Source organism: Malus domestica, chromosome 17, assembly GCF_042453785.1.
Source record: "Malus domestica chromosome 17, GDT2T_hap1".
Classification (NCBI taxonomy): Eukaryota; Viridiplantae; Streptophyta; class Magnoliopsida; order Rosales; family Rosaceae; genus Malus; species Malus domestica.
The window spans coordinates 24,724,746-24,749,720 of NC_091677.1; the positions used below are offsets into that span (position 1 = coordinate 24,724,746).

At 37.2% G+C, this 24,975-nt stretch overlaps 1 protein-coding gene across 1 annotated transcript; it reads right to left on the minus strand.

The window, feature by feature from the left end:
• Positions 1–288: 288 nt before the first annotated feature.
• LOC139193602 (caffeoylshikimate esterase) lies at positions 289–1,664 on the minus strand. Its single transcript, XM_070816962.1, has one exon. The coding sequence runs from the start codon at positions 1,589–1,591 to the stop codon at positions 446–448; it is 1,146 nt and encodes a 381-aa protein (XP_070673063.1). The 5' UTR covers positions 1,592–1,664; the 3' UTR covers positions 289–445.
• Between the last annotated feature and the right edge of the window lie 23,311 nt (positions 1,665–24,975).

Genomic DNA, 24,975 nt, shown 5'->3' on the forward strand with positions numbered 1-24,975 from the left:
ATCATCATTCTGGAATAAAACTCCAGGATTACAAACGCAACAAAAGAGATACAAAACCATCCCACACAACCACATCAAACCAAACGGAAGGATACGTTCATGCGGACAAAACCTTGCATCACATTCTGCAAAACTTGCAAAAGATGACATTCCTCCGGTAAGGAAGCCCTTCTATGAGATAGCACGGACAATTCTACATAGTCCATTGCCAGTCGAAACGAACAACAAGACCACATACAAAAGCACGACAACCCAAAAACTCGTCGAGGCATAAAAATTAACGTTAAATTGTAAGATAATATAGAGCTTATAGAGAATCTCATTTTTGAAAGACTCTCCTTAGCATTTTAATTAAAATTTGAAATTCTCTTAAAATTAAATACAATTCATATGCAGAACACATAGTAATAGTACAACCAAAACCCCACCACCCCACAATTCAAATTCACTCCACCAAGCCCTTTGCTTTACTCCCATACCTCTCCACCCTCTCATCAATCCACTCTCTCATATCCCTCAACACAATCTCCGCGTTCTCGTCCGGCTCCCCTTGTACCAACGAATGGTACATCCCATCGTAAATCTTCAGAGTCTTGTCCGCGCTCGATCCCTTCTCGTACAGCAGCTGCGACGACGTCGGGCACGTCACCCCGTCCGCCGTCCCGTGCACTGTCAAAAACGGCGCCGTCACCCGCAAGAAATTGTCCTGCACGTACTGGCACATCCTAGCGATCTCCCTCATTGTCCCCACCCTCGGTGGGCCCGTGTACCTCCTCGGATTCGACGCTATGATCTTCAGCTTCGCGGGGTCCTTGATCGCCTTCCCCACCATCTTGTTGTCCGGCATCGCCGCCCACGTGTCCGCGAGCCCGAACAGGAGGCCGTACAGGAAGAGGTGGACTTTGCTGGGCTTCATGTTCTCCGGGATGACGAAGAGCGGGGCGGAGAAGATCAGGCCCGTCCAGGCGTCGGGAGGGGATTGGAAGTACATGACCATGGTGGCTAAGCCGCCCAGGGACTCGCCGAACAGGAAGGCCGGGAGGCAGGCGTAGGGTTCGGACTGGCGGACGTGGAGGAAGTAGGAGAGGGAGCTAGCGGCGACTTTTTCCATGTCGCCGAGGTAGCAGCGGATGCCGTCGGACCGGCCGTGGCCGAGGAGGTCTGCGGCAAAGACGGCGTAGCCCCAGGTGGTGTAGTGGATGCAGATTTTCTGGAAGAGCCAGCCGGTGTCGGATCCGTAGCCGTGGGTCATGAAGACGGTGGCTTTGACTTTTTGATCCAAGGGCAGGAAGGACTGGGTGAAGATCTGGCCGTTGGGCGTTTGGAAGAAGGATTTGGTGTTGCGCACCCCTTGGGAGGTGTAGTACTCCTCCTCCGGCATGTCGCCCCAGAAATTCGGTGGCGTCTCGGTCGACATTTCGTTATGCGTTTCGGGATTTGGGATTTGGCGCTGAGGATAAAATGGAAGCGGATTTTTAGAGAGAGGAAAGCGCCGTATATGTGGATGGTGCGGTTGGTGGAGGGGAGTTGGTGGACTAACTTTTGGGCCCACCACTTTTCCACCGGTGTTGACGTGTGAACTTCTTTTCATTTTTTAATGTTTTCTTTTCTTTTTTTTTTGGATGAGGTTTGGTGGACGACTTTGGGTTTATTATTGGGATCTTTTGACATGAGTTCAATTGGACTAAAAATTAGACCTATTACAAAAATTAAAAGTCACTAAAAATTGGACATATTTCAAAAGATGGACTATAAAATTGGACCGCTTTCAAAATTTCCCTTTATTTTTTGTTTTTTTAGTATAGCAATATGTTTACATCTTTTTAGTAGTGCGAGAGTATTAGTGTGTTAAATAATTAGTTGTTTGAGAGAGAAAAATGGTAATAATGGATTCGCACTATAATGTATAAGCATGATTGATTTCCGCTACTGCTGTAAAGTGTCATATGCAACAATAAGAAATGTTAAGTAGATTCTCTCAAAGTATGACTCTTCATGAATTCTATGTCACCTTACAGTTTAACGTCAATGGTCCCAAAAATGAGGTGGCTTAGAGTCCATAAAGAGTTTCATTACAATTTCTCTGCAACAATATATTTATATTAAATTATGAGAATTTAAATTAAACACAAGAAGCTACTATAAAAATTTGATATCTAATTAACCCGAGATTTGAATTTACGACTTTCAATTACAAAGTAAAAGAATACCAGTAGACTAAGATTCAACTTTGAGACTTTATTTTTTGCTTTAATAGCAATCATGATTTATTTGAGTATTTTAATGGGATTCATGGAAGCAAGGACTATATTACTTTGTAGGTTGTGAATTGTTTTGGTGCGGATTTGAGGCAGGGCACAACTTGGGGATTAATCATTTGGGAATTGTCGGTTTTGTCCTCACCAACTACCCCCTATCTTGCAATGGGCGGCAACAACGATACCCTTTGACAATTGCAATCACCAACCACCTTAATTCGCAATGTGACAACGTGTTTCTGTTCTCTCAAGACTAACATGCTCCATATTCATCATTTCAATACTACGGTTTGATGACATTCTTCTTCACTTGTAGTATTCACTCCACGTCGATTTTCAGTGATCTGAACCGTTGATTTTGTAAGTCTTGATTTATAGATCATCCATGTATAAATTCAATTTAATCTGAAATTATTTGCCTATTTAATTATCACGTTGAAATTTCATTGTTTATTAGAGAACAAAGTGTTCGTCAATTTCTTTAAACTCAATTGAATGCCTCAAACATTTCCGATTTGGCTAATATTTTGCAAGGATGATTTATGAGGTGAAACTTGAAAAATAGACGGTTCAGATCGTTAAAGTACGATGTAGTGTGGGCCCAACAACTAATCCTCATTTTTACAAAAAAATTAGGAATCCCTTCCCTTAAAAACTTCATATACCTCAATATTGCAAGGGAATTGTTATTGGCACTCCAAAAATATTATTCTACACTCCAAACTTTCTATATTTAGAAAGAAAAATACACTTGTGAGGAATATAGAATGTAATTTTTGAAGTGCCAATAACACTTCCCTATTGCAAAATCAATTTAATTAAAAATTATTTTATTATTTAATTCTTATTATAAAATTTCAATATTTCTTATAATACTGGGTTTATCAATTTTTACCACCACAATGAGAAGTCTGAATCTTTTCAATGTTTCTAATATTTTATCACAATATAGTGAAGACTTGAAAAATAATCAATTCTGAATTGTTGTAGCAGAACCATGTCCACTTTTTTGTAAAAAATAAAGATCCCTTCCCTCAAGGGTTCCAGTTGTCTGTATCATTTCAACTCTGACCATAAGTTGTGTTGTCATTGTAATAGTGATCCGAGCATGAAAATCTCACATAGCTGAATCTCACTTATGTCAAAGAGAAATGATAAAACACATAGTTCAAAACACAATGCCATTCTCTACCCGAATGAGAGATAGAATTCTTGTCAGATCATTTTTGTGATGATTTCAGGAATCTTTTATTCATGTTCGTTCATCGTATATCGTGCAGTCAGTTTTCTTCAGGTACTGTTTGTATTCAATTTTAAATAATATAGTTTAAAATGATTTCTGATCGCACGATATACGATGAAATGACATAATTAAAGGATCCCCGGGATCCTCACAAAAAGGATCTGGCGAGAATCCTATCTCCCCAAATGATTAGGGGTGGGTCCATTTTGAAACTGTTGAGTTTTTTTGCCAAAACAAAAAACCATATTCAAATTACCATCCGCATTCGATTCGGTTCAATTTTATTCGGTTTTTCTCAGTTCGTTTTCGGTTTAGTTCTGTTTTTAAAAAAAATTTGAAATTCCTAAGTTCGAGGCTAAGATTTACGGGTTTCCTTGATCCCAGTATAGTACAATACTCATTAGCAAAAACAATTACAATGTTGCAAGTAGTCTTTTACAACAGTGATGGAAAAATGTTGAGTTCTTGCATGATAACGTGAGTTCGAATCCTGTCGGTGGCTAATCTAACAAAATCCATCGGTTGACAAAAACAAAAATATTACAATGTCAAGAAGGGAAATTCTCATTCATATATCCAAAAACGAGTAAAGCACCAGAAGAATACTTATAAAACTGCAATTCCAAGCTACCTAATTCTAAAACCCACAAAAAATTCCAATTAACACATGCAGATTTTATATTTTCCATCAAATACAAACAATCCAAACGCTGGGTAGGAGTGAGCAGGCCAAGAAAGAACAGACTTCAAATAAAATTAAAATATATTAATTCGGTTGGGTTTAGTTCCAAACCACTGACAACGAAACCCAACCAAAAAATCTCGGTTCGGTTTTTTTGGGTTTTAATGTTCAGTTTTTTGAATCCACCCCTACGAACGAGGGACTTGTGACATTTGATTATATACTGAAGATAGGGTGTGGTGGTCATCATGGATTCAGTAGGGGGGCTACGAACTTTTTGTAAGCAGAAATGGTAGAACCAACTCAACTTCCAGTCCATGTCCCAAGCAACAATGTTGCCAATTTTCAATGAGCCCAATACACTGTACCTCTGTTGGATACCATGGTTTGGGCCTCACTTAGCCCATGTGGGAAGCCTAAAAAGCTCCCACCCTCTTTGTAACCCTAACCCTAAGACACTTTTCCTGTCTCAACATATTTCTGCCCTCCCTCAACAGTCAAGAGACGGTGCCTGTTTTTACTTGGCACCTCAACTGAGGCACTTGTTCAGACAAAGGAGAATGCGATCGACGGTGCCACACTCTCATTCGTCTAGGCATATGCATCCGGTTACGTGCGTCGAGTAAAAACCGGCATTTCTTTGACGAAGGGGCGGGATAGAATAGGGCGGATTATTGGTCACATAGAGCTCCCAAAAATGAGGTTGTAGAACACTGAAAGTGCCAAATGGCCCTAAAACGCTCCGACGGAAATTGGGAAGGTTCGTGCAGTTGGCTTGAGAACATAATGTACTCTTAAGAATGGGCTCCTGGACTCCAGGCCTCCTTGTTTTTCTCCCATGGGCTTGTTTTTCTAAGCTATGGTAAATTGGTATTAAATTTTTTCTTTTAATTATTAATTGATATTTACTACTCTAACTTGGATGAGATAAACTAGAGACGGTTTGGACTCAAAAAGCAGTAGGTTGAAATGGAAATCTTATCCATCAAGGTAGATATGCAATCTACCACTTGCATTTGTACTGAATTAAACGTACTACTGATTTTGATACCGTTTTGTTTTTTAGGCCAGTCAATCTCATATGATTTATTATAAACAATTCAACTTCACTTCGTAATTTGCAAAATGGGATCACATGTAGAGAGGTTAGTACTGACCAAATGCAAATACTTGCACACACATGTGTACGAGATAGTCTACTATATTTAGAAATTTGATAAAGTATATGAATATGTGTTTTAGTAGTAACTCAACTGAACCCTCCAACAACCCTACCTAGCTATCCTTGTAAACTAACATACACAAGCTTTAGCGACACTTTCAAACCAACTCATTTACTTGTCCTCTCTTGCATTTCGGTTATTTTAAGGAAATTCTTTGGACAGCCTAGCTTGCCTTTACTTTGCGTCATTGTAACAATAACCCTTTTCCAAGATTTGGCAAGAAAAGAATGAAAATGACAACGACAAGCCGAACGTTTTAAAGTGAATGGAAACTGGGCTTGTTAATTTGAAATCATAGCAATTAGTATTACAGTCTATCATATTTATGTTCGCTTTTAACTGAGATGTATGATGTTCGAATATCATGACGTATTATATTTGTATTAAGTTTGATAACTAGTAAGTGTTTGGCGCATTGTACATGTCGTAGTCCAATCACCATTCCCTCATAGTATAATATTTCCTCCCTTTTAAAGTAGATTATGAGTTGTGGCATCAAAAAAATTGACACCACAATATCCTTCATCAAGCTAAAATAAGTGAACCTATAGTTTAAACCCAAAAGTTATTCTTAGATGTATATAGTGAAGTGAAGTAAAATTACTATATGGCATAAGGTTTTTTGGTAGACATAGTCTCCTATTGTAGGGGCAACCTATTTTTGTAAGCACAATGTTATGTTAAAGTTAAACGTTAGACTTATGGCACGTGGAGACTACATACTAGAGATTTTTAAGTTTTATTTTTCGAAGCAATTTCTTAATGAAAAGAGAATGCCATGAAATTCTTCTTCAAAGATTTCCATTTAAAGAGCATAAAGCTCAAAGTAGGTACTCGATACCAATACATTGCATTCTAGATAAGTTTGGTATAAATTGCCTCAATGAATACTCTTGTTAGTTTGAACTAAATTTTATTGTTTCAACATACTTTTGAAAGAGTTCCCATAATTATAGTACTACTAAAAGCTCTATGGGGCTATTTGTATACATGGCTTATATTTGCCATGAAATTTAGTAAAGGACTATTTTTAGCTTTTATATTTTGAATATATATATTAGCATTTTTCTAACTTTTAAAGGAATATAAAAAGCTATAGTCAACTCCCAATAAACTTCCACACTTCCCCGTAGTCAAGTTTTACTCAAGTTAAATTTCTTGAAGACTGAAGTCACATTATTTCAAACTTGACAATGATGACTAGTCAAATCAAGGCTTACTATCACCAAGGTAAGTCACTATCTAACGGAGTTATTCATCAGGGAGAGTTTTCGATAATACACTATAATGGATGAAAGCGTGTTGTGCTCTTTTCCCTTCGGCCATGTTTTTATCCCATCGAGTTTTTACTGATAAGGTTTTATAAATATGGTGCCCTATTTTTCTCCTTCGCTTAGGTTGTTTTCATTGGGTTTTTTTCTAAGCACAGTTTTATCGAGACAACTATTATTAATTGGTGAACATCCAAGATAGAGTGTTATAAATATTATTTATTATGTGTGTGTTCACTTCCGTGTCAATATGTAATTAGTTTTACATTTTCTATGTAAATCCTAAGCCTATAAATAAGCACTCTAACAAGAAGAAATGATAACTTTGATTTTTCCTCCCAATCTCTCTCGCCTTTCTTATTTTCCGTATTTCTTATACTTTATTTCCAACACACCTACATATCTCTATTTGACACACCCCGAATGGAGTCAAGGCATGCTGGCCGTCACCCGAAGGTGACGTAACCAAAAGTGTTAAGTGATGCAAAAATGTGAATAAATTAAACCAAAACTAGAACTAATTTAAACTAATAAAGTGAGTGCGCAGTAGTAGGTAGAACCCATAGAATACAAATGTTCATAGCATAGATGACAAGTACTGCAGTCGAAACTAGTTAAGTACTTAATACACAACGGGAACGGTTCCTACATTTAAACAGGGATATGTTAGAATCGCCGACTAATCCTTGTAAGCCACAGAGTAATTCAGCTACCTAGGACCTGGAGGGGTGAAAAACAAAAAGGTGAGTGGGCAAAAATAAAAGTTTATAAAAACCATTTATTTTCTGAACATACTAACCCTTCGCTGTAAAACATGTATAGTTTCTAGGAAATCATACTACGTATAGGTATGAAATCAAATGCAAATAAATAGTAAATCAAGAAGTATGCCGCATCACAATATCTCAACAGTAATATAAATAAAATCAGGTGTTCAATTAATCTATACTAGCACATAAGTCGGAGTCGCCCAATGCGACCTGTACTACTGGCCCTGATGCTCATCAATCTATGCTAGCACTCAAGTTAGAGTCGCCTAATGCGACATGTACGACAAGACTGGGTGTAATAATATACGCTTTAGTGCTACAATTGCGTGAAAATTTGAGCTAATCGCCGTTACCTACGAGTCGGAGTTGCCTAATGCAACCTGTACGACAAGATTGGCACCTACTTGAATCCAAGGCGAGCGTGTGGTGCGGAGGTAAACATACACGTGAAAGACTGGCCTTGGCCCAAGGCGAGCACGAACACCGGGGTGCAACAATGATGAGCAGACTATATGAATATAAGCATGCCATAACAATTCAATAATTCTAGTCAACATAATAACCTTACCTGTCAATAAACTTACATGTGCATCCAGTAAGATTATTTAGCATTTCACCATAGTACAACATTTCTAATAACATTAATTAACCATGGCATGATACACATAAATCAATTCAAAAGCAATTGTGGAAACTATAAAGTTTATATATATACGAAAACAAATGCCCACTCACCGATATGTCAATGGATCGTAGCCTTCTAGCCTCGCTTGTCCTCATAAATCCTCAGGATAAGTCTTATTTATATCGAAATAATTAATAATAATTAATTAATTAATTAACACATACACTAAAAGTTAGGAAAAACATCTCATAGTTTGCTCAAACGGAAGGTTTAAATATACAAAAACACTCTACTCGACGTCACGGACCTGTACATGTCAAGCACTCGTCGGCCGGTGGCCGGACACGTCCTTATGCGCCCACGGTCACATGCGCCCTCACACGCAGGTCAGTGGCTAATAGACGTCAGGAATATTCCGTCAGACTTGACGGAATATTCCATTAAACAATTAACAGAGCTTAATGATGTTAGCTGACGCCGTTAGAATATTCCGTCAACTTTGACTGAATATTCGTCTTCTTTTCCGGTTGCCGCCATTTGGTTTCATCGAGAACTAGAAAACTTCGCCCGTTTTTGGGGAAAAATTCAAATCTTCATAACTTGCTCATTTCTCAACCATTTTTTATGAAATTTATATGAAAATGAAGCTCTTGAGGAGTAGAACAAGTTTATACCTTTTGGAAGTCCAAAAATGGACAGGAATAGGCCTGAAAATGCCTCGCAAGTCTCGGCGTAAAACTCAACTCCTTGAAACCGTGTGCTTCGACGTGGTTTCCAAACCAAACTTAGCCTAGGGACTCCCGGAAGTTGTGTGGATGCTTTTACAACCTTCAAAACTTCGTAACTCGACCGGGATCACATTGGAGTAAACTCGTCCAATTCGGAGCTTTCGAGTTAACGAGACAAAGCTCAACCATTTGAGAATCAGTTTGTACATTTGGGTTCGTGAGGATGAGAAGATCACGATGATGGTGGTTTTGTGCTCAATCTGTGAGGTTTTGATGATGATCCTTGGTGTTGCAGAGAAGAGAAAGTCTTGGGATAGAGAGAGAATGAGAAGATGAAAAAAAGTGAGATGATGTTTTTTGATTGGTGGAAAAAGGAAGATAGAGGGTGAGTCTAATTGGTAGAGAGATGTGAGGGATGGATTTGATTGGTGGGTGAACAACAAGTCACAGTTCCAATTTTAAAGAAGAAAAAGGATATGATTTTGTACAAATGAAGTCAGACAAAATCTAATGTAATCTAATGTACCCTATCGAAAACAGTGTTTCCAACATTGGAATATTAGTACACACGTGTACAAATTTACTCGTTGTTAACACACTTTAACGTAACGTAACTTTTTTTTACAAGTCCGATTTGAGCCTAACTCGCGCCCAAGCGTTCTTAACCACAAGTACTATTTAATTACGATAACGAGAAAAATAATTTAAAGCCGAAAAACCACATCCATGTCACTTTGCCAATAAGGGCACAAATGTCAATTCACATACACGGGGAGAAAATTATATAGAAGATTAGGGACGGGTCATCACACTATTTCTTTACATTACAAGAGGGTAGTGGAAACTGAAACGAATACAGTTGAATCGTATCATGCCATGTCATATTGAGTTTGTATTAGACATGATATGATTAGTTAATCATTTCAGATGATTCGCTAAAAACTTAGTTTCTCTCATTTAAACTAAACTTATTACTCATTTATGTAGTATGATAATTCATTTCTTACTCAACCATAACAAAAAATAGAATGGTGTACCCCTACTTCTGAACCTCGCTACCCAGTCACTGAGAAAAAGAGAGGTAGTTTACTACCAATACTTAATTCATTATGTGTCAATTAACAATTGACCATATGTCACATAAGTAGGGTGATTAAGGCTTTATAGTGAAGATAAACGTGATATTTTTTTTAAAATTCTCTTATGATCGTAGGAAGACTAACATGTTGAGGGAGGCAGATTGTCTACCCTCTTGTTTGGGTGCCCTTCCCATCTCCTCATATTTTGTGCGGTCACGGCTAAGCCACGTCAACATTTTATATTGATTTTTTTTATAGAGATAATAAGACAAAAAGTAATAAGAATATAAAATGTTGACGTGGCTTAACCGTGACCGCACAAATAGGAAGGGATGAGAATGACACCCAAATAAAAGGGCAAAAATCTGCCCCCCATATTGAGAAGGCTATTTATCCCATCAATCACTTTCAAATAATTGTCCCACCAAAAATGAGTCTTATAATGTCTTTAACCATCATCAATCTTCTAGAATTCAAACCTTCAAATACAACGGCTACAATGTGACAAAATGTCACCTGACGAAATTGACAAACGTTCTTCTTCCTTTTCAAAATTTTGGCTTAAGGAATCAAACCAAATCGACTAAAAATAATTATTATAATGGATATGTTTGTTTGCAATGCTGGATTAAATTAACAATAAAAATTAATATTTGAAAAAAGAAGAAGAAATTTATCATGTGGTAGCCGGCTCCAATTGCATATGAAGATGATAATTAACACTTAATTATGATTGTGTATGGTCCACATTTGTGACAAAAGTTAAAACCCTAAGGTTGGAATGTTTACTCGGAAGCTAAGCGTAACTATATAAAATGAAGAGAATAGTGTTTAAGGGCTCGTTTGGAAATGCATTTAAAATGACTAAAAACGTTTGTAACCCAAAAATATTTGCTCTATAAACGCTTTTTGTCATTTTAAAAACACTTTTGAACGAACTTCAAATCTCCAAAGTATGTAAACCTCATCAGATTTGAATACGACATACCTGAAAAATAAACATATAAGATAACTAAAAAGAGTCGTTCATCTTATATTTATTCCTTCTCATTCTCATATCGAGTAAATAAACACATCCAAAATTATAAAAAAAAATGGTTATGAATTTGAAATATTGCCATTGTTCCAACTCCTAAGACCATCTCCAGCCGAAAAAGGGTCAAATGACCATGTTTAGCCCTATAGCGTTGCAACAAATTATTTTTTTAATGAACAGTATTAGACCATATTTTATACCATCTCCAACCTAGATAACCAAAGGACCATAGGCCAAAACATAGCCATTTGACAAAAAAATTCATCTCCAACCAAAGCGGGCTATTTTTTAGCCCCCTTAATAATTTATTATTTTAATTGAACTAATATGGGTAATTGAATTAAACTACCATATTAAAATAAGGTTTTCAGACATATTTTGAATGTCACTTGTCGCTAAATGAAAAAGCCTTTGGATTTCTTATCTTTATATAATCTCAATAAGTTTTTGGATAAGATTTTGAGTGACAAGGATGTGAGAAATGATGTAGGAATGACTTAGATATTTATAGGAAAAAAATTTTGAATTTTTTTTAAATTTCGTCTAAAAAATTATACAAGTAGATCCCTGCGGAGCAAGCTGCATGCATTTAGATTTTTTATTACATAGCGAATAACGGTGGAGCCATGAAGATACCAGAAGATTTTTTTAGGAAGTTAGGGCCACAATCAGAGGGAGAGTGACGCATCACGAAGCAAAAAGGATTACAAGCATAATTTCTTGAAGAACCGAAAATCTGGGATCTACCAGTTTGATGGAAATCCCAAAGGATAGTTTGATTAATTGATAAGTTGATGATTATAATGGATAACAGTAATGACTTAAATATTAGAAAAATTAAGGTATAATTGCTATATTAATCACATAAACTTCGTAAATTAACATGCAAGTAAATACATAATTTAAAGCATGCACTGTCACATCCCGACTCCGTCGTAGCATGATATTGTCTGCTTTGGGCCACACCCTCACGGATTTGTTCCTGGGCAAAAGAACCTCACTACCCAAAACAGATCATGCTAGGAACAAAGGGGCATGTACATATAAGGCCAAGGACCAACCCTTAGCCCGCCAATGTGGGATACTACAATCCACGTCTTTTAGGGAGACTGACGTCCTCGTCGGCACATTCGAACGGACGGTGAGTCTGGCTCTAATACCAAATTGTCACATTCCAACTCCGCCGTAGCACGATATTGTCCGCTTTGGGCCATGCCCTCACGGATTTGTTCTTGGGCAAGAGAACCTCACTACCCAAAACGCATCATGCTAAGAAGAGAGAGACATGTACATATAAGGCCAGGGACTAACTCTCACCCCACCGATGTGGGATACTACATGCACTAGTAAATTAACATATTCCCACCACTTGGTATTATGTTTATAGAGAAACCAACTTCCTAACAGATGCTATTACTAGTTTTGGTTTTCTTTATAATGATCTAGACATTTGGGATAGATCTCTCCCTCAATCCGCACAACGTGAGTATTTATTTGATTGTATGCAAATTCGTTGTTTTAGAGGTCACACCCTTTAATATATGCTTTGTTCATCAGAAAAAAAATATAAAATAAATAAAGTTCCCACCACCTCTAGCTTGCGCTGCGCTGGGTGGTTGGGGTCCTTCCGACGGCTGCAAGGGCGAAAGCTATTGAGGTTTTTTTCAAAGGAAAACTAATGAAAAAGGCTTGAAAACTTTGAGTTTTAACGATAAGGACAAAATAAAGGGTAAAGTGAATAGTATCAAGATTGACTTTTTTGTGTAAAAATGTGGTTTTTCGTTAAAGTGAATAGTATCGCGGGCTTTTCGTTAAAACTCCCTTTTTTTCAATTTCTATTTTGTCTTGGGCTAATAATTTTCTGTTAGACTTGTTTTGCTGTATTTTGGGGGTCCATGTCTATGTGATTATTGTAATCAGACCTCTTTCTTGAAAATTTTGTTTTGTTGGTAATATATTTACCTTCGTTCAAAAAAAAAAAAGAAATAGTTAACTTCACCAATTAATTTCCGAACGGGACTTGGTTGCTAAAGATTTAGCAGCACCCTCTGCTGATAACCAATCACGGCTGGACATGTGTCCAAGTTATGGATTTTTTAATCCAACATGGACACATGTCCAACCGTGATTGGTAATCAGCATGGCTGATTCTTTCAGCAGGCAAGTTCTATCCTTAATTTCCTACTTAATAAAAGAATAATATCAATCTTTAGTTACTTCACATCAATGAGACATTTTCATATCATCCATTCATCGAGGATGGTTTAGTCATGTCCACTAGGATGATTCAACTTTTCCAGAAGAGAAAACGACCTCATATTAAATATGAATTCTCTCCATCATTAATCCGTTGATTAAACAAATAATACATTCATAAATTTCATCAAATCAAATCATGTGTAGAGATTGGACACCATTACTGGACCATTCAATTATTCAACTTGCTTCAAAATGCACTTACTCAATGGGAAAGTGATTGATTCTAGGGTGTAGGGATTCTTTCGTAATGTTCCATGTTTGTGATGTTTTAACTTCAACTGCAAGGTTTCAGATCAAATTTAATTATTTTTTCATCGTTTCGGGAAAAAAAATAGGGAATCGATTTACACTAGAGAAGGGAAAGATTTTCACACCTTTATTTTCCTTTTGTACATCTTTGTTTATTTTTGCTTATTGATTTGTTTTATTTATTCAATCTAATGTAGAAGTTTGTAGAAGTGTCAAACGGGCGGGATGACATAACACGGCCCAAACTCATATGAAAAAGGAGCAACATAAATTATAAAGATAGACAGTTCGATTCGTTAAATTACAAAGTGACCCCACTTTTCCTCATCTTTCCCTCATACCTCCTCTGCTCTTTCCCTATTTTCTTTCTCTCCCATCTCCTCTGCCTTTTCCCTATTTTCCTCCCCTCCCATCTCCTCTGCCCTTTCCCTCTTACAACTTCCCACCCCCTTTTCCTTACCACTTTCCAGTCTTCCTTGAGCTTGGTCTCAATAAACCTGTGTTTATCTCAGATTTAGGCTTCATGTCTCTTATCCAACATTTTTTTGCCTGTCTTTACTGCTTTCTATCTGTTACTTTTTCTTCCTCACTCCTTTTTAGCTGTGATATTCCATCCCCATCCAACCATGTACTTGGATCTGCGGGCTTTGATTTGAAATTGGATATTAGATCAATTTCTCTCCCTCAATTCTCCTCCCTCAACTGGCATGCCGAATCCTCGTCAAGGCCAAGTGTTCTGTGGCATCCGTCATACTAAGAGCATTTTACATACCCCTTAACCTCACTTTCTATCCATATGGTACTTTGTTTGTATATATTTGTAGGAATTTGTGAAAAGGATTTGGATCTGGTGTCTACTTTTTCGGTTTAGAGTTTGACTTCCTTCTAGGACGTCATGGTGGTGGCTTCAGATTAGGGTTTTTTTTGTTGTTTGTTTTTTCTGCCTATGAGCCTAAATTTGTGTGGGTCTCCCGTTGTATCTTGGGTTGCAACTGTCATTTTGCTTAGGCCTTTTACTTTACCTACTGTTTTTTATGGGAGGGCTTTTGGTCTCTTTCTTGTACTAGTTTTTTAATAGAAGTAGTTTCGTTTGACCAAAAAGAAAATCGAGTTTATTGACTTGAGACTCAAAAACTTTTTTTGAGTTAAAAAAAAATGAGATTCAAATTGCATACCAAATAGGCGGTTAACATCATTACATATGGTAGAAAGACTCTTGCTTATCATTACATAATGGTAGAAAGACTCTTGTTTCTGCCACCATTTGAATTAGCTATGCACAGTTAAGCAACTTCAAACCGAAATCACTACAAAAATAACAGCCACAAAACCAAAAGTAGGTTAGTCCCATAAATCCTGTCTTGATTATTGACATTTTTTCTTATAAATAATAATTAATGAATATTAATTAGTATAATCAGATTATGTGATCTTGTGCACATGATCATTCAGATTTTTCACCCATACTAAAAAAAAAAAAAAAAATTCCTACCAATTCTGATACTTGGTGTACCAAATCGTGTTCCCAGCATATTGAAACTTTCTCTTTTTTTAGTGGTAAAATTTCATGAGCTGATTGGTATGGGAGTGTGGACCCTAATGGGTCTATATGATTTGCTAGCTTAGGAGGAATCGAGATCCTCTCTGGATCTTACAAGCAGGAGTCGACGGACCAAGAAATCAAAATCACTTATTTTAAATTTTACGGCTCCTATTAGCCCACCAACTGACCCACTTCATACAAATCAAGAGTCTAGATCTCTCACTCTCTTGAACGATTTGATTTATTTGGTCCGTCGTCACTAGACTGCAAGATCAAGGAAGATAAAGTTACATACAAGAGATCACATACGAGATCAGGGAGGACATCAATTTGTCAATATTTCCCTTTTTCTCCATACAATTTTTCAGTGAGACAGGGAAAGATAAAGTTAAACTGGGGAACATCACCCTAATTGGAGTGACAGGATGACTCAAATTTCATGCTTTTGCATTTGCCTTTATGTCCCATTTTTCATGTCCGACTCCCCCTTTTTGTTCCATACCATACACTGGTGAGAAAATATTTGATTCTCTTACACAAAAATAAGAAGAGATTATTGAACAAAAACAAGAAATTAAGAAGAGATTATTGAACAAAAACAAGAAGTGAAGAGATTATTAAGTACTAAACCCTCTAAAATTTAATTTGAGTTTCACTTAATATTTTGAAATTTAAATTTTGTTTACTCAACTCTCTAAAACTCAATTCGTGTCACTTTGATCCATATTGTCAAAGTTTGTTAAAACTATTTATGTGGCACAATAAGACTCATTTTTGAGCCATATAAGTAGTTTTGACGAATTTGTTAACAGATTTTGATGTTAGGGGAAACAATGAGACACGAAATTGAGTTTCAGAAGTTAAATAACAAATTTTGAGTTTCATGAAATTAAGTGATACTCAATAACATGTAACTAAGCCAACATTAAGCTAGGGGTAATGAACTTTATTCGACTTATAAATTCAACAGTAAAGTACTTCGAATTTAGAACAAGAGTTTGTTTTTTACTCTCCTCGCTAATCACCCTTCTTTTATATAGTGTTGTCATAAGAACTTATAACCCCAATTATCGAGAACTTATACAAGTTGTGCCAAAGGATATGCTATTTTTTTTGGGTTACAATAAAAGAGAATCAAACATTTTATCTAGCCTAATCTTAATCCATTTTCCCACTTACACTTCCCACTTGAACTAACCGAAGGGATTAAAACAAGGGAGTTGATTCTCACACATTATTTTTAGCCTCTTACATAACTCTTTTTTTTCTTACCATTGATTTGAATAAATCAAATGAAAACAGTAAAAATAATTAAACATGACTGTGTAAGAAGAGATAAATAGTCTGTTTATGATTGTGACAACCAGTCCCTAACTTTACGTTTTTATTTATTTTAATCGAGGGAATTGACAAAAATGCCCTAGAGGCAAGAATTTTGACTTCTGTTGACCATCATCTAGAGGAAAGTATAATTTATTCTTTCGGCGTGTAGTATTCGTTAATACGAACGTATAGGCGAAAGTCGTTTGCGAGTCCGGATTATAACGGTATAGTTACAGACGTTTGAAATTTATTATTTAAAGTTAGTTAAATAATTTGAGCTCCCATTTTGTGGGAAGGAAGCCAATCAATTTTTAGCAAGGAAAAGAAAGGAATCGGGAAGAGGAAGAAAAACGAAACAGAGGAAAAGGAAGGCTGCTGCCTAGTTGGAGGAGAGAAAAAGGAATGGGCTTTTGCCCAATCAAGAAGAAGGAAGAGAGAGAAGGAACCAATGGGAAGAGGAAGACATGAGGGAAAGGAGAGAAGGGAGTGGCACCCAACCAAGAATCATTTTCCCCCTGACCCGTTTCTTCCACCTCGACCCGGTTTGGCCGGTGTCCATTTCCGCACCCTCGTGGCGTTTTCCGAGCAAATAAAAGTTCCCCATCACTACCAAATTACTTCCCTGCCATTTTCCCATCAATTATCAACCAAACCCGATGTGTTTGGCTTTGTTTCGTGAGGGACCTCGCCCACGGGGCCAAGTGAGCACCGGCGGCAATTCACCAAATTTTAAACGTTGTGGTTGGAACGTTGGAGTTTATTTGAGGACGAATCAAGAACACCCAAATTTTAGGGTTCCGGCGGGTTCGTTGTGATTTGAGGCTTTTCCCGACCAAATTGAACTTGGCCACATGTATAAACTTTGCTATACTTTTTGAGATCTTCATTGCTGGAATTTTTGAGAATTTTTAAAAATAGTTGAATTTTTCGGTGAGTCGGGGCGGCCGACCGCCACCCATGGTGGCACGTGCCGCGACGCGTGGCTAGGGGGCCGTCAATGTCATTTTTAGGCTAAATTAGATGCCTTGAGTTCAGTCTTGGTAATTGTATGACATAGGTTGATGGTTGAAACCTAAATTCTCTACGATACGTTAATAGGTTATTGTATGAATCGACGATCCGACCGTTGGATCGTCACCAAACTTTAATACATTATAGTACATAATATTTCAGAACCATAGAAACTTATGGATCAGGAATCCGATGTATGGATCTTGCCGAATTGGATTTGTAAGTTCATAAGATAAAATGTTGACCGCCACTTGATTTTGGCAATTGGCGGAGATTCAACCGTTGGATTGTAATGAAACATTTGGACGTTGTTCTAGGAACATAATGTGGATCTTTGGAGGTAACAGATCGGAATTCCGTGATGCGGATCTTCCGGATTGAAATTCGTAGGGATGTGTTTTATATAAATTATGTATTTTATCGATAAGAACTCTGAGACGTGATTTGACAATTGTTCTAGGTGACGATGGTTTGTGATGTCTTGATATTCATACTAGGAAGTCGTAGCGCGGACTTTAGGTGAGTGGGTCTTTTCCTCTTATCTATATATATATATATATATATATATATATATGATTGATAATGCTGTAAACGCTTTTAAATTGATTTATGCATATGTATACCATGTCCCCCATATATTTTTATAGTCTAAGATACTATGATATGGTTGAGTGTGAGATTGCATTATGCCATGTCTATATGCATATTACCTACATATAATGACTGTGAATGCTTTGACGTACTAAGAGTAAACTACGATTGGCTTGATCCCTGTTTAGGGTACGTAAGCAGTCTAACAAGACGTTAGATGCAGCCATACAATAAATGAGATTAAATAATCGAGACAAAAACCTTGTTTGGGGAATTGAGCAATGTGTGAGGAATTGAAAAATTGAAGTAAAGAATTGTAAGTAATGATAGTTAATTAAACTAGTGTTTAGTTGGGAGTGGGGCATTACAGATTATGCATTTTTCGCTATGTTATATATATATATTTGAAAATGCTATGACATGGTTGAGTATTAGGTTGCATCATGGCATATCCATATGTATACTACCTGCACATAATGACCGTAAATACTTTGAAGTGCGAAGAGGAACGCAGGATGCACAGGTAAGTTCAGGTGAGTTTATGGTGTTATTCGAAATGATCGAGTTATGGCATGCCTATATTTATGTTTTTAGGCAACTCCGACATTGTCATACAGGTTGCAATGATAGGCAACTCCGACACTGTCGTACAGATTGCCCATGAGTCATACATGTTATGTTGAGATGCATTGAGAGCTCATAAACCTGTACCCTGGTGTTAGTGCTCCCACCTATAGCCTGGGTACAGTTCTTCACGTGATGTTCACCTCCCGTACCTTACGCTCACCTTGGATCCAAGGTAGGTGCACAGTCCTGTCGTATAGACCACAATAGGTGGTTCCGACTCGTAGGTGACCCGCGATTATTCGCACAGTCTTCAAGTGATCGTAGCATTTGAGTGTATTTATTTACACCTAGTCCTGTCGTACAGACTACTTTAAGTGGTTCCGACTCGTGTGCAGGTATACTTATTGAGCTATAGATTCAGTTGTACAAGTCACAAGAGGTGACTCTGACTTATGTGCTAGCATTGATTGATGAGCTATGGATGAATCGTACAGGTCACAAGATGTGACTTCGACTTATGTGCTAGCATTGATTGATGAGCTATGGGTGTAGTCGTACAGGTCACGTTAAGTGACTCCGACTTTCGTGCTAATATAGATTGTTGAGCACATGATTATTTATATTGCTGATGAGATGTTGTGTCATGGTATATTTATAGATTTCATTTTGATATACTTTTGATTTCACATTGGTACGTGGTATGATTTCCTAGAAACTATATAGGTGTTACATTTAGGGATTATGACGTTTTAGAAGGTTTTTATTAAAATTATTTCCAGGGCCACTCACCGTGTTTTGTTTTCACCTTCCAGGTTTTATTAGCTGAGTTTTGTTATCGACGAGGATTCGTGGCAAATCTTAGTATTGGGAATTTCTTTAGATAGTATGATTCTCAATTCACTCTACTGTACTTATTTATGCTCTAATGTCACGTGTGAAGTGGACTCATTCTCGTTCACCAGCGCACTCTAGTTTTTAGGCACTCTTAGGTTTAAATTTATTCACATTTTTCCACATCATCACAATTTATAGCTTTGTCACCTTCCAGGTAACGGCCAGCACAACTCGATTCGGATTTCTAGTGGACATTCTGGATCAGGGTGTGTCAATGATTCTCGTCAAAGTGCTATGAATGTGCTATTTTTCTAAGAAAGTCTTGACTCTACCTCCACCAAGACACCACTAGGGCATAGCTGAGGTTTTTGGGGCACTTAAGCCATTTCCAACCGAAAGGGTTAAATATAGCCTCGTTCATAATTATAGGCTTATAGCCCTGCAAAAAACTATTTTTAAATGAACAGTGTCATAAACCATATTCATATACCATCTCCAATCGAATGAGCTAAACATAATCCCTCAATAATTTATTAGTTTTAAATTTATACTTTAAATTTATTGATTAGTTTAATTAAACTATCGTTGAATGTTTTCGTATATAGTCTTTGAATTTGAATTCAAACTTTTGTATCCTTCATTGCCTTGCAAACTTAAATAAAAAATAAGTCTTCAAAGTAGCTAATGATAGATATAGCTTTGCAAAAGAGCTTGGGTGTCTTGGTGCATTCCAACTTGGAACAGTCGGACCATTTCACCAATCATGAATAGTATATATATCCTTCAGCTTCCTAGTGATATGACAATTAAAATATGATTGCATGAGATTATTACTTCTTTGGCCTCACACTCTATCACAAACACGCCTTCTTTTTAGGTTTTTAATTAGGGAGTTTTAACGAAAAGCCCGCGGTACTGTTCACTTTAACGAAAAACCACATTTTTACACTAAAAAGTCAAACTTGGTACTATTCACTTTACTCTTTATTTTGTCATTATCATTAAAATTCAAAATTTTCAAGTCATTTTCATTAGTTTTCTTTTTTAATTAACCTGACCTCACTCGTGACAACTTCTCAATTTCGCATTAAATTTGCTTACAAGTACAATCGTGTAGCGTTCTTTTCGAAGATTCACTCTCATTTTCATTGTTAGCATACGAGTCTACGACAGCTTTTGTACCAACTGGAGGGACTGTCCTCAAATTTGTCTTGCTTTCCCATTGAATAAGTAACCCCTACAACAAGAAAACACAAAAAAAACTAACAATACTAGGATGAAATTAATTAGCACCTGGTAAATTAAAGCCCCCCCCCCCCCCAAAAAAAAAAATTGGAGAACCAAAATAATAATAAAAAAAAAAGTCCAGATTATTAATAATTTAATTAGTGTAGAAGCACATTCGCAGCTTATGTAATCGCGCCTTGACCGGCATTGGTAGTTGTCAGATTTTCATAAAGTCAAATATCAGATATGCTTTTTGTGAAGTTTTGTGTGTGTGGTGACTTGGTCTATTGACCCTTCGATTATTTTAGTACGTGTTCTACATTACTTAATGTTTTCATATCATATGCTTCCAAATTTCAAATTTTCCTTGTCAGTCTGTAGATCTAATGCCAATATTATGATTAAGTTTGTTCCAAAAAATATATATATATATATTCATGTACTTTTCAATTGTATTATGATTAAGTTTCTAAATTGTATTAGCCTTTCGTTGAGATTCGCACTTTGATGTACATTGATTTGGTCTTTCCAAGTAGTAATCCAAGTTATATATTCATGTACTTTTCAATTTGGGATACAGAAAGGGGTTATTCTTCAATAGTCGGAAGTATTGGTTGTCCGACCGTTCCTTTTTCGTTTTACTAAGTAGTCCACACTATTAAAATTCTCTCATAAGATTCCCATTTGAAAGGTGATTACACAAGCAAGAAATGAGTTTCATGCGTTAGCGGAAAATTGTTTGTGTCATTGAAATCAAGAAATAAAAGGCAATTGAGTTCTAGTCAAACCGGTGTGGCATGAACCAAAGATACTTGGATGCCAAATTTGATTTAGACGAATGAGAATATAGAATCAGGGTTGGATCAAGATGTTTACGTCCAATGCTAATGAAGAAAATAAAAGGACAAGGTTGCAAAAATATGGAGATTATGTGACTATAAAACCGAAAACCATCTTCTTAGGTTCGTTTTTCACCAAAGTCGAATTAGAACAAAATTATAATGGCTTTTAGTTTAGATAATAATGAATGTCTTAAAAAAACTACATAGAGTATTAAAATTTAGAAGATTTAAATTTCTCATTTTACATCATAAGGTATTAAAATTGTACCAATTTATGCTTTTGATCAAACTTATTGTTTGATCACTTATCAAATTAATGATATAGTGAGCGTAATATCCTTCTAATTTGCACCACATTTTAATGGAGGATTAGATATTAAAAGAGACAATAATGGTTAATTGGTACAATTCCAAAACTTTAGGTTGCAATACGAGAAAATTAGAAGCTCGTGTCTCATCTTGAAAATCAGCTCAAGGCCTCAAACATGAAGGTTGTAAAATACGGTTAGCCCAAAAATAAAACCAGCTCAAACCTGAAGGTTGTAAAATGTAGTTGACCCAAAAATAAGTCAGCTCAAACTTGAAGGTTGTAAAATGTAGTTAGCCCAAAAATAAACTCACACCTCAAAATGAAAAGTAAAACATTTACCAAACAAGTTTTCAAGTCACTAAAAATTGCAACAGTTATTAAATAGACTCTAAATATGACAACCCATCCCTAGTTCTACAATTTTATAAATTTTAAAAGTGTGAATTTACGAAAATGCCCTAGAGGTGAAGGTTTTGACTTTTGTTGACCAATGTATAGTGAGACATACTAAATATATTTTTAACGTATTCCTGAAGTACTCAACGATACGAACGTGTAAGCGCAAGCAGAAGTGAATTTGGAGTTACGATTAAAGTTTTACGGAACCTGAAAGTATTTTGAAGAAATAACTATTTTAATTATATTATATTATTTTATACCACTAAATTATTAGGCCACATGTGGGTGGCTGAGAGGGGAAAAGAAAGGAATCGGTGAAGAAGAAGGAAAACGGAACAAAGGAAAATGAAGGCTGATGCCTAATTGGATGAGAGAAAAGGAAGGGGCTTTTGCCCAATCTGGAAGGAGGTGAGGAGAAGACCAATGGGAGAACAGGAAAATAGGGGAAAGGAGGGAGGTGCAGAGCACCCAACCAATTCGACCCGTACATCTATGACAACCCGGTTTCAAACCGGTGGAATTTTCCGGCAATATTCATCAAATTTTCAGGCAATTTTCCCCCCAATCACCACCACCAAACCTCATCACCACGCCCCAACATCCATTTCTAGCTAAAATCGACACGGATTGGTTAAGATTCACAAAGAAATACTCATGGGTGCCGCGGAAGCCATTGCCCGAAATCCACTAATCCTAAAACGTTTTCCTTCAATTACCACCACCAAAACACTCCTCAAGAGGTCAGGAGCAATGCCCAGTAAGTGGTTGGAACGTTGAAGTTGATTTGAGGACAAATCAAGAACACCTAAATTTTAGGGTTCCGACGGGTTCGTGGCGATTTGAGGCTTTTCTCGGCCAAATTGAACTTGGCCACAGGTATAAAACTTGCTCTACTCATTGAGATATTTATTTATGTGAAGTTTGAGAATTTTTAGAAATAGTTAGATTTTCCGGCAAGTCGGGGCGGCCGACCGCCGTGTAAGGCGGCACGTGGGCCAAGGCATCCCCTTACCTTCCTAGACTAAATTTGATTATCTAATTCCATATGTGAAGTCCGATTGATGAATTTCCATCATTTGAACCTAGTTCCACTAAGGTCCATCGCTTAACTATTTTATGAATCGATGATTCGACCGTTAGATCATCGCCAAACTTTAATATGTTATAGTACGTAATATTTGAGGACCATAGGAGCATACAGATCGGGAATCCGACATACTAATCTTCCCGAATTGGATTTGTAAGTTCGTAAAATAAAACGTCGGCCATCACTTAATTTTGGCAATTGGAAATCCGAGGTGCGGATCTTCTGGATTGAGTTATGTAGGGTTATGGACCCTACTGTTGATTTTTGATCGACATTTGATTTTTGGTCAATGAGTTATGTTGATGCACAAACTGGAGGTCTTGGAACAACGTAAATCCGATCGTGAATCTATAAGAAATGTAAATAACACAAGATGTATCGTGGTTCACTCCAATGTTTGGGCTACGTCCACACTGATATTGTATTTCTCTGAGATGTTGAAGAGGATAGAGAGAGCTTCTATGTGAGGATGAGAGCTCTAAGAGGGTGAGAGTATGGCCTAAGAATTGGCCTCCCTTAATGAGGAGAGTGAGGGGTCATGTTATAGAATAAGGGCTCCTCACTTATTACATATTTGCCCCTCCATTTATTACATAATTACACTTGAGTCCCCTGAGTATTTATACGAGGTCTAAATACGGAGGCTCTAAGTATGGTACAAACAGTAGTTCCCCAAGTCTTCAGTCAAGAGAGTCTTTTGGTTAGAGACTTTAAATTCAGTCTATGTGTGGGCCGAAGTAACTAGATGTCGTCTAGAACTGAATACTCAATATGAGGCGGTGCCCAATCTAAAATGATGCTCAACTAGAAGTAGCATATATTGCGAGGCTGCTCTGCTTGTGGCTTATGTTGCCTTGGTTGGCTTGGCTTGTGGCGTTGAAGATGAGGGAGTCCCATTTATAGAATAAAGGCTTGCTCATCAGTACATGAATAATAGGTTAAGAGTGATGCTCGCAGTGAGGTGGTTGCTCAGTTGGTGGCGATGCTCTCTAATGAAGGTGAGGGAGTCCCTTTTATAAAATAAGGGCTCGCTCCTCAGTACAGGAATAATGGGTTAGGAGTGATGCTCGCGGTTAGGCGGTTGCTCAGTTGACGGCAATGCTCTCTAATGAAGGTGAGGGAGTCCCTTTTACAAAATAAGGGCTCGCTCCTCAGTACATGAATAATGGGTGCTCTCTAATGAAAGTGAGGGAGTCCCTTTTATAAAATAAGGGCTCACTCCTCAATACATGAATAATGGGTTAGGAGTGATGCTCGCGGCGAGGCGGTTGCTCAGTTGGCGGCGATGCTCTCTAATGAAGGTGAGGGAGTCCCTTTTATAAAATAAGGGATCACTCCTCAGTACATGAATAATGGGTGATTTCTAATGAAAGTGAGGGAATCTTTTTTATAGAATAAGGGCACGCTCCTCAGTACATAAATAATAGGCTAAGTCCCCCATATATTTTTCATGAGGCCTAGTTGTGGCCTAATATATGGTACATAGTGTAGTCCCCCAAATCTTTAGTCAATAGAGTTTGTTGGCTGGAGACTTCAAATTGAATCCATGTATGGGCCTAAGTGGCAGTTGTTCGGAGGCGGTATTTGTATACCCTGCACTGAAGCTTTGTAGGTGAAGTTTTGCAAGTGAAGTTTTTGAAGTTGGAGCTTTGTAAATGAAGCTTTGAAGCTGGAGCTTTGTAAATGAAGCTTTTGAAGCTAGAGCTCTGTAAATGAAGCCTTTAAAGCTGATTGACATGAGTGATGCTCATGAATGTTTATATGAATGATGCTCATGAATGTTGACATGAGTGGTGCTCATGAATGTTGACATGAATG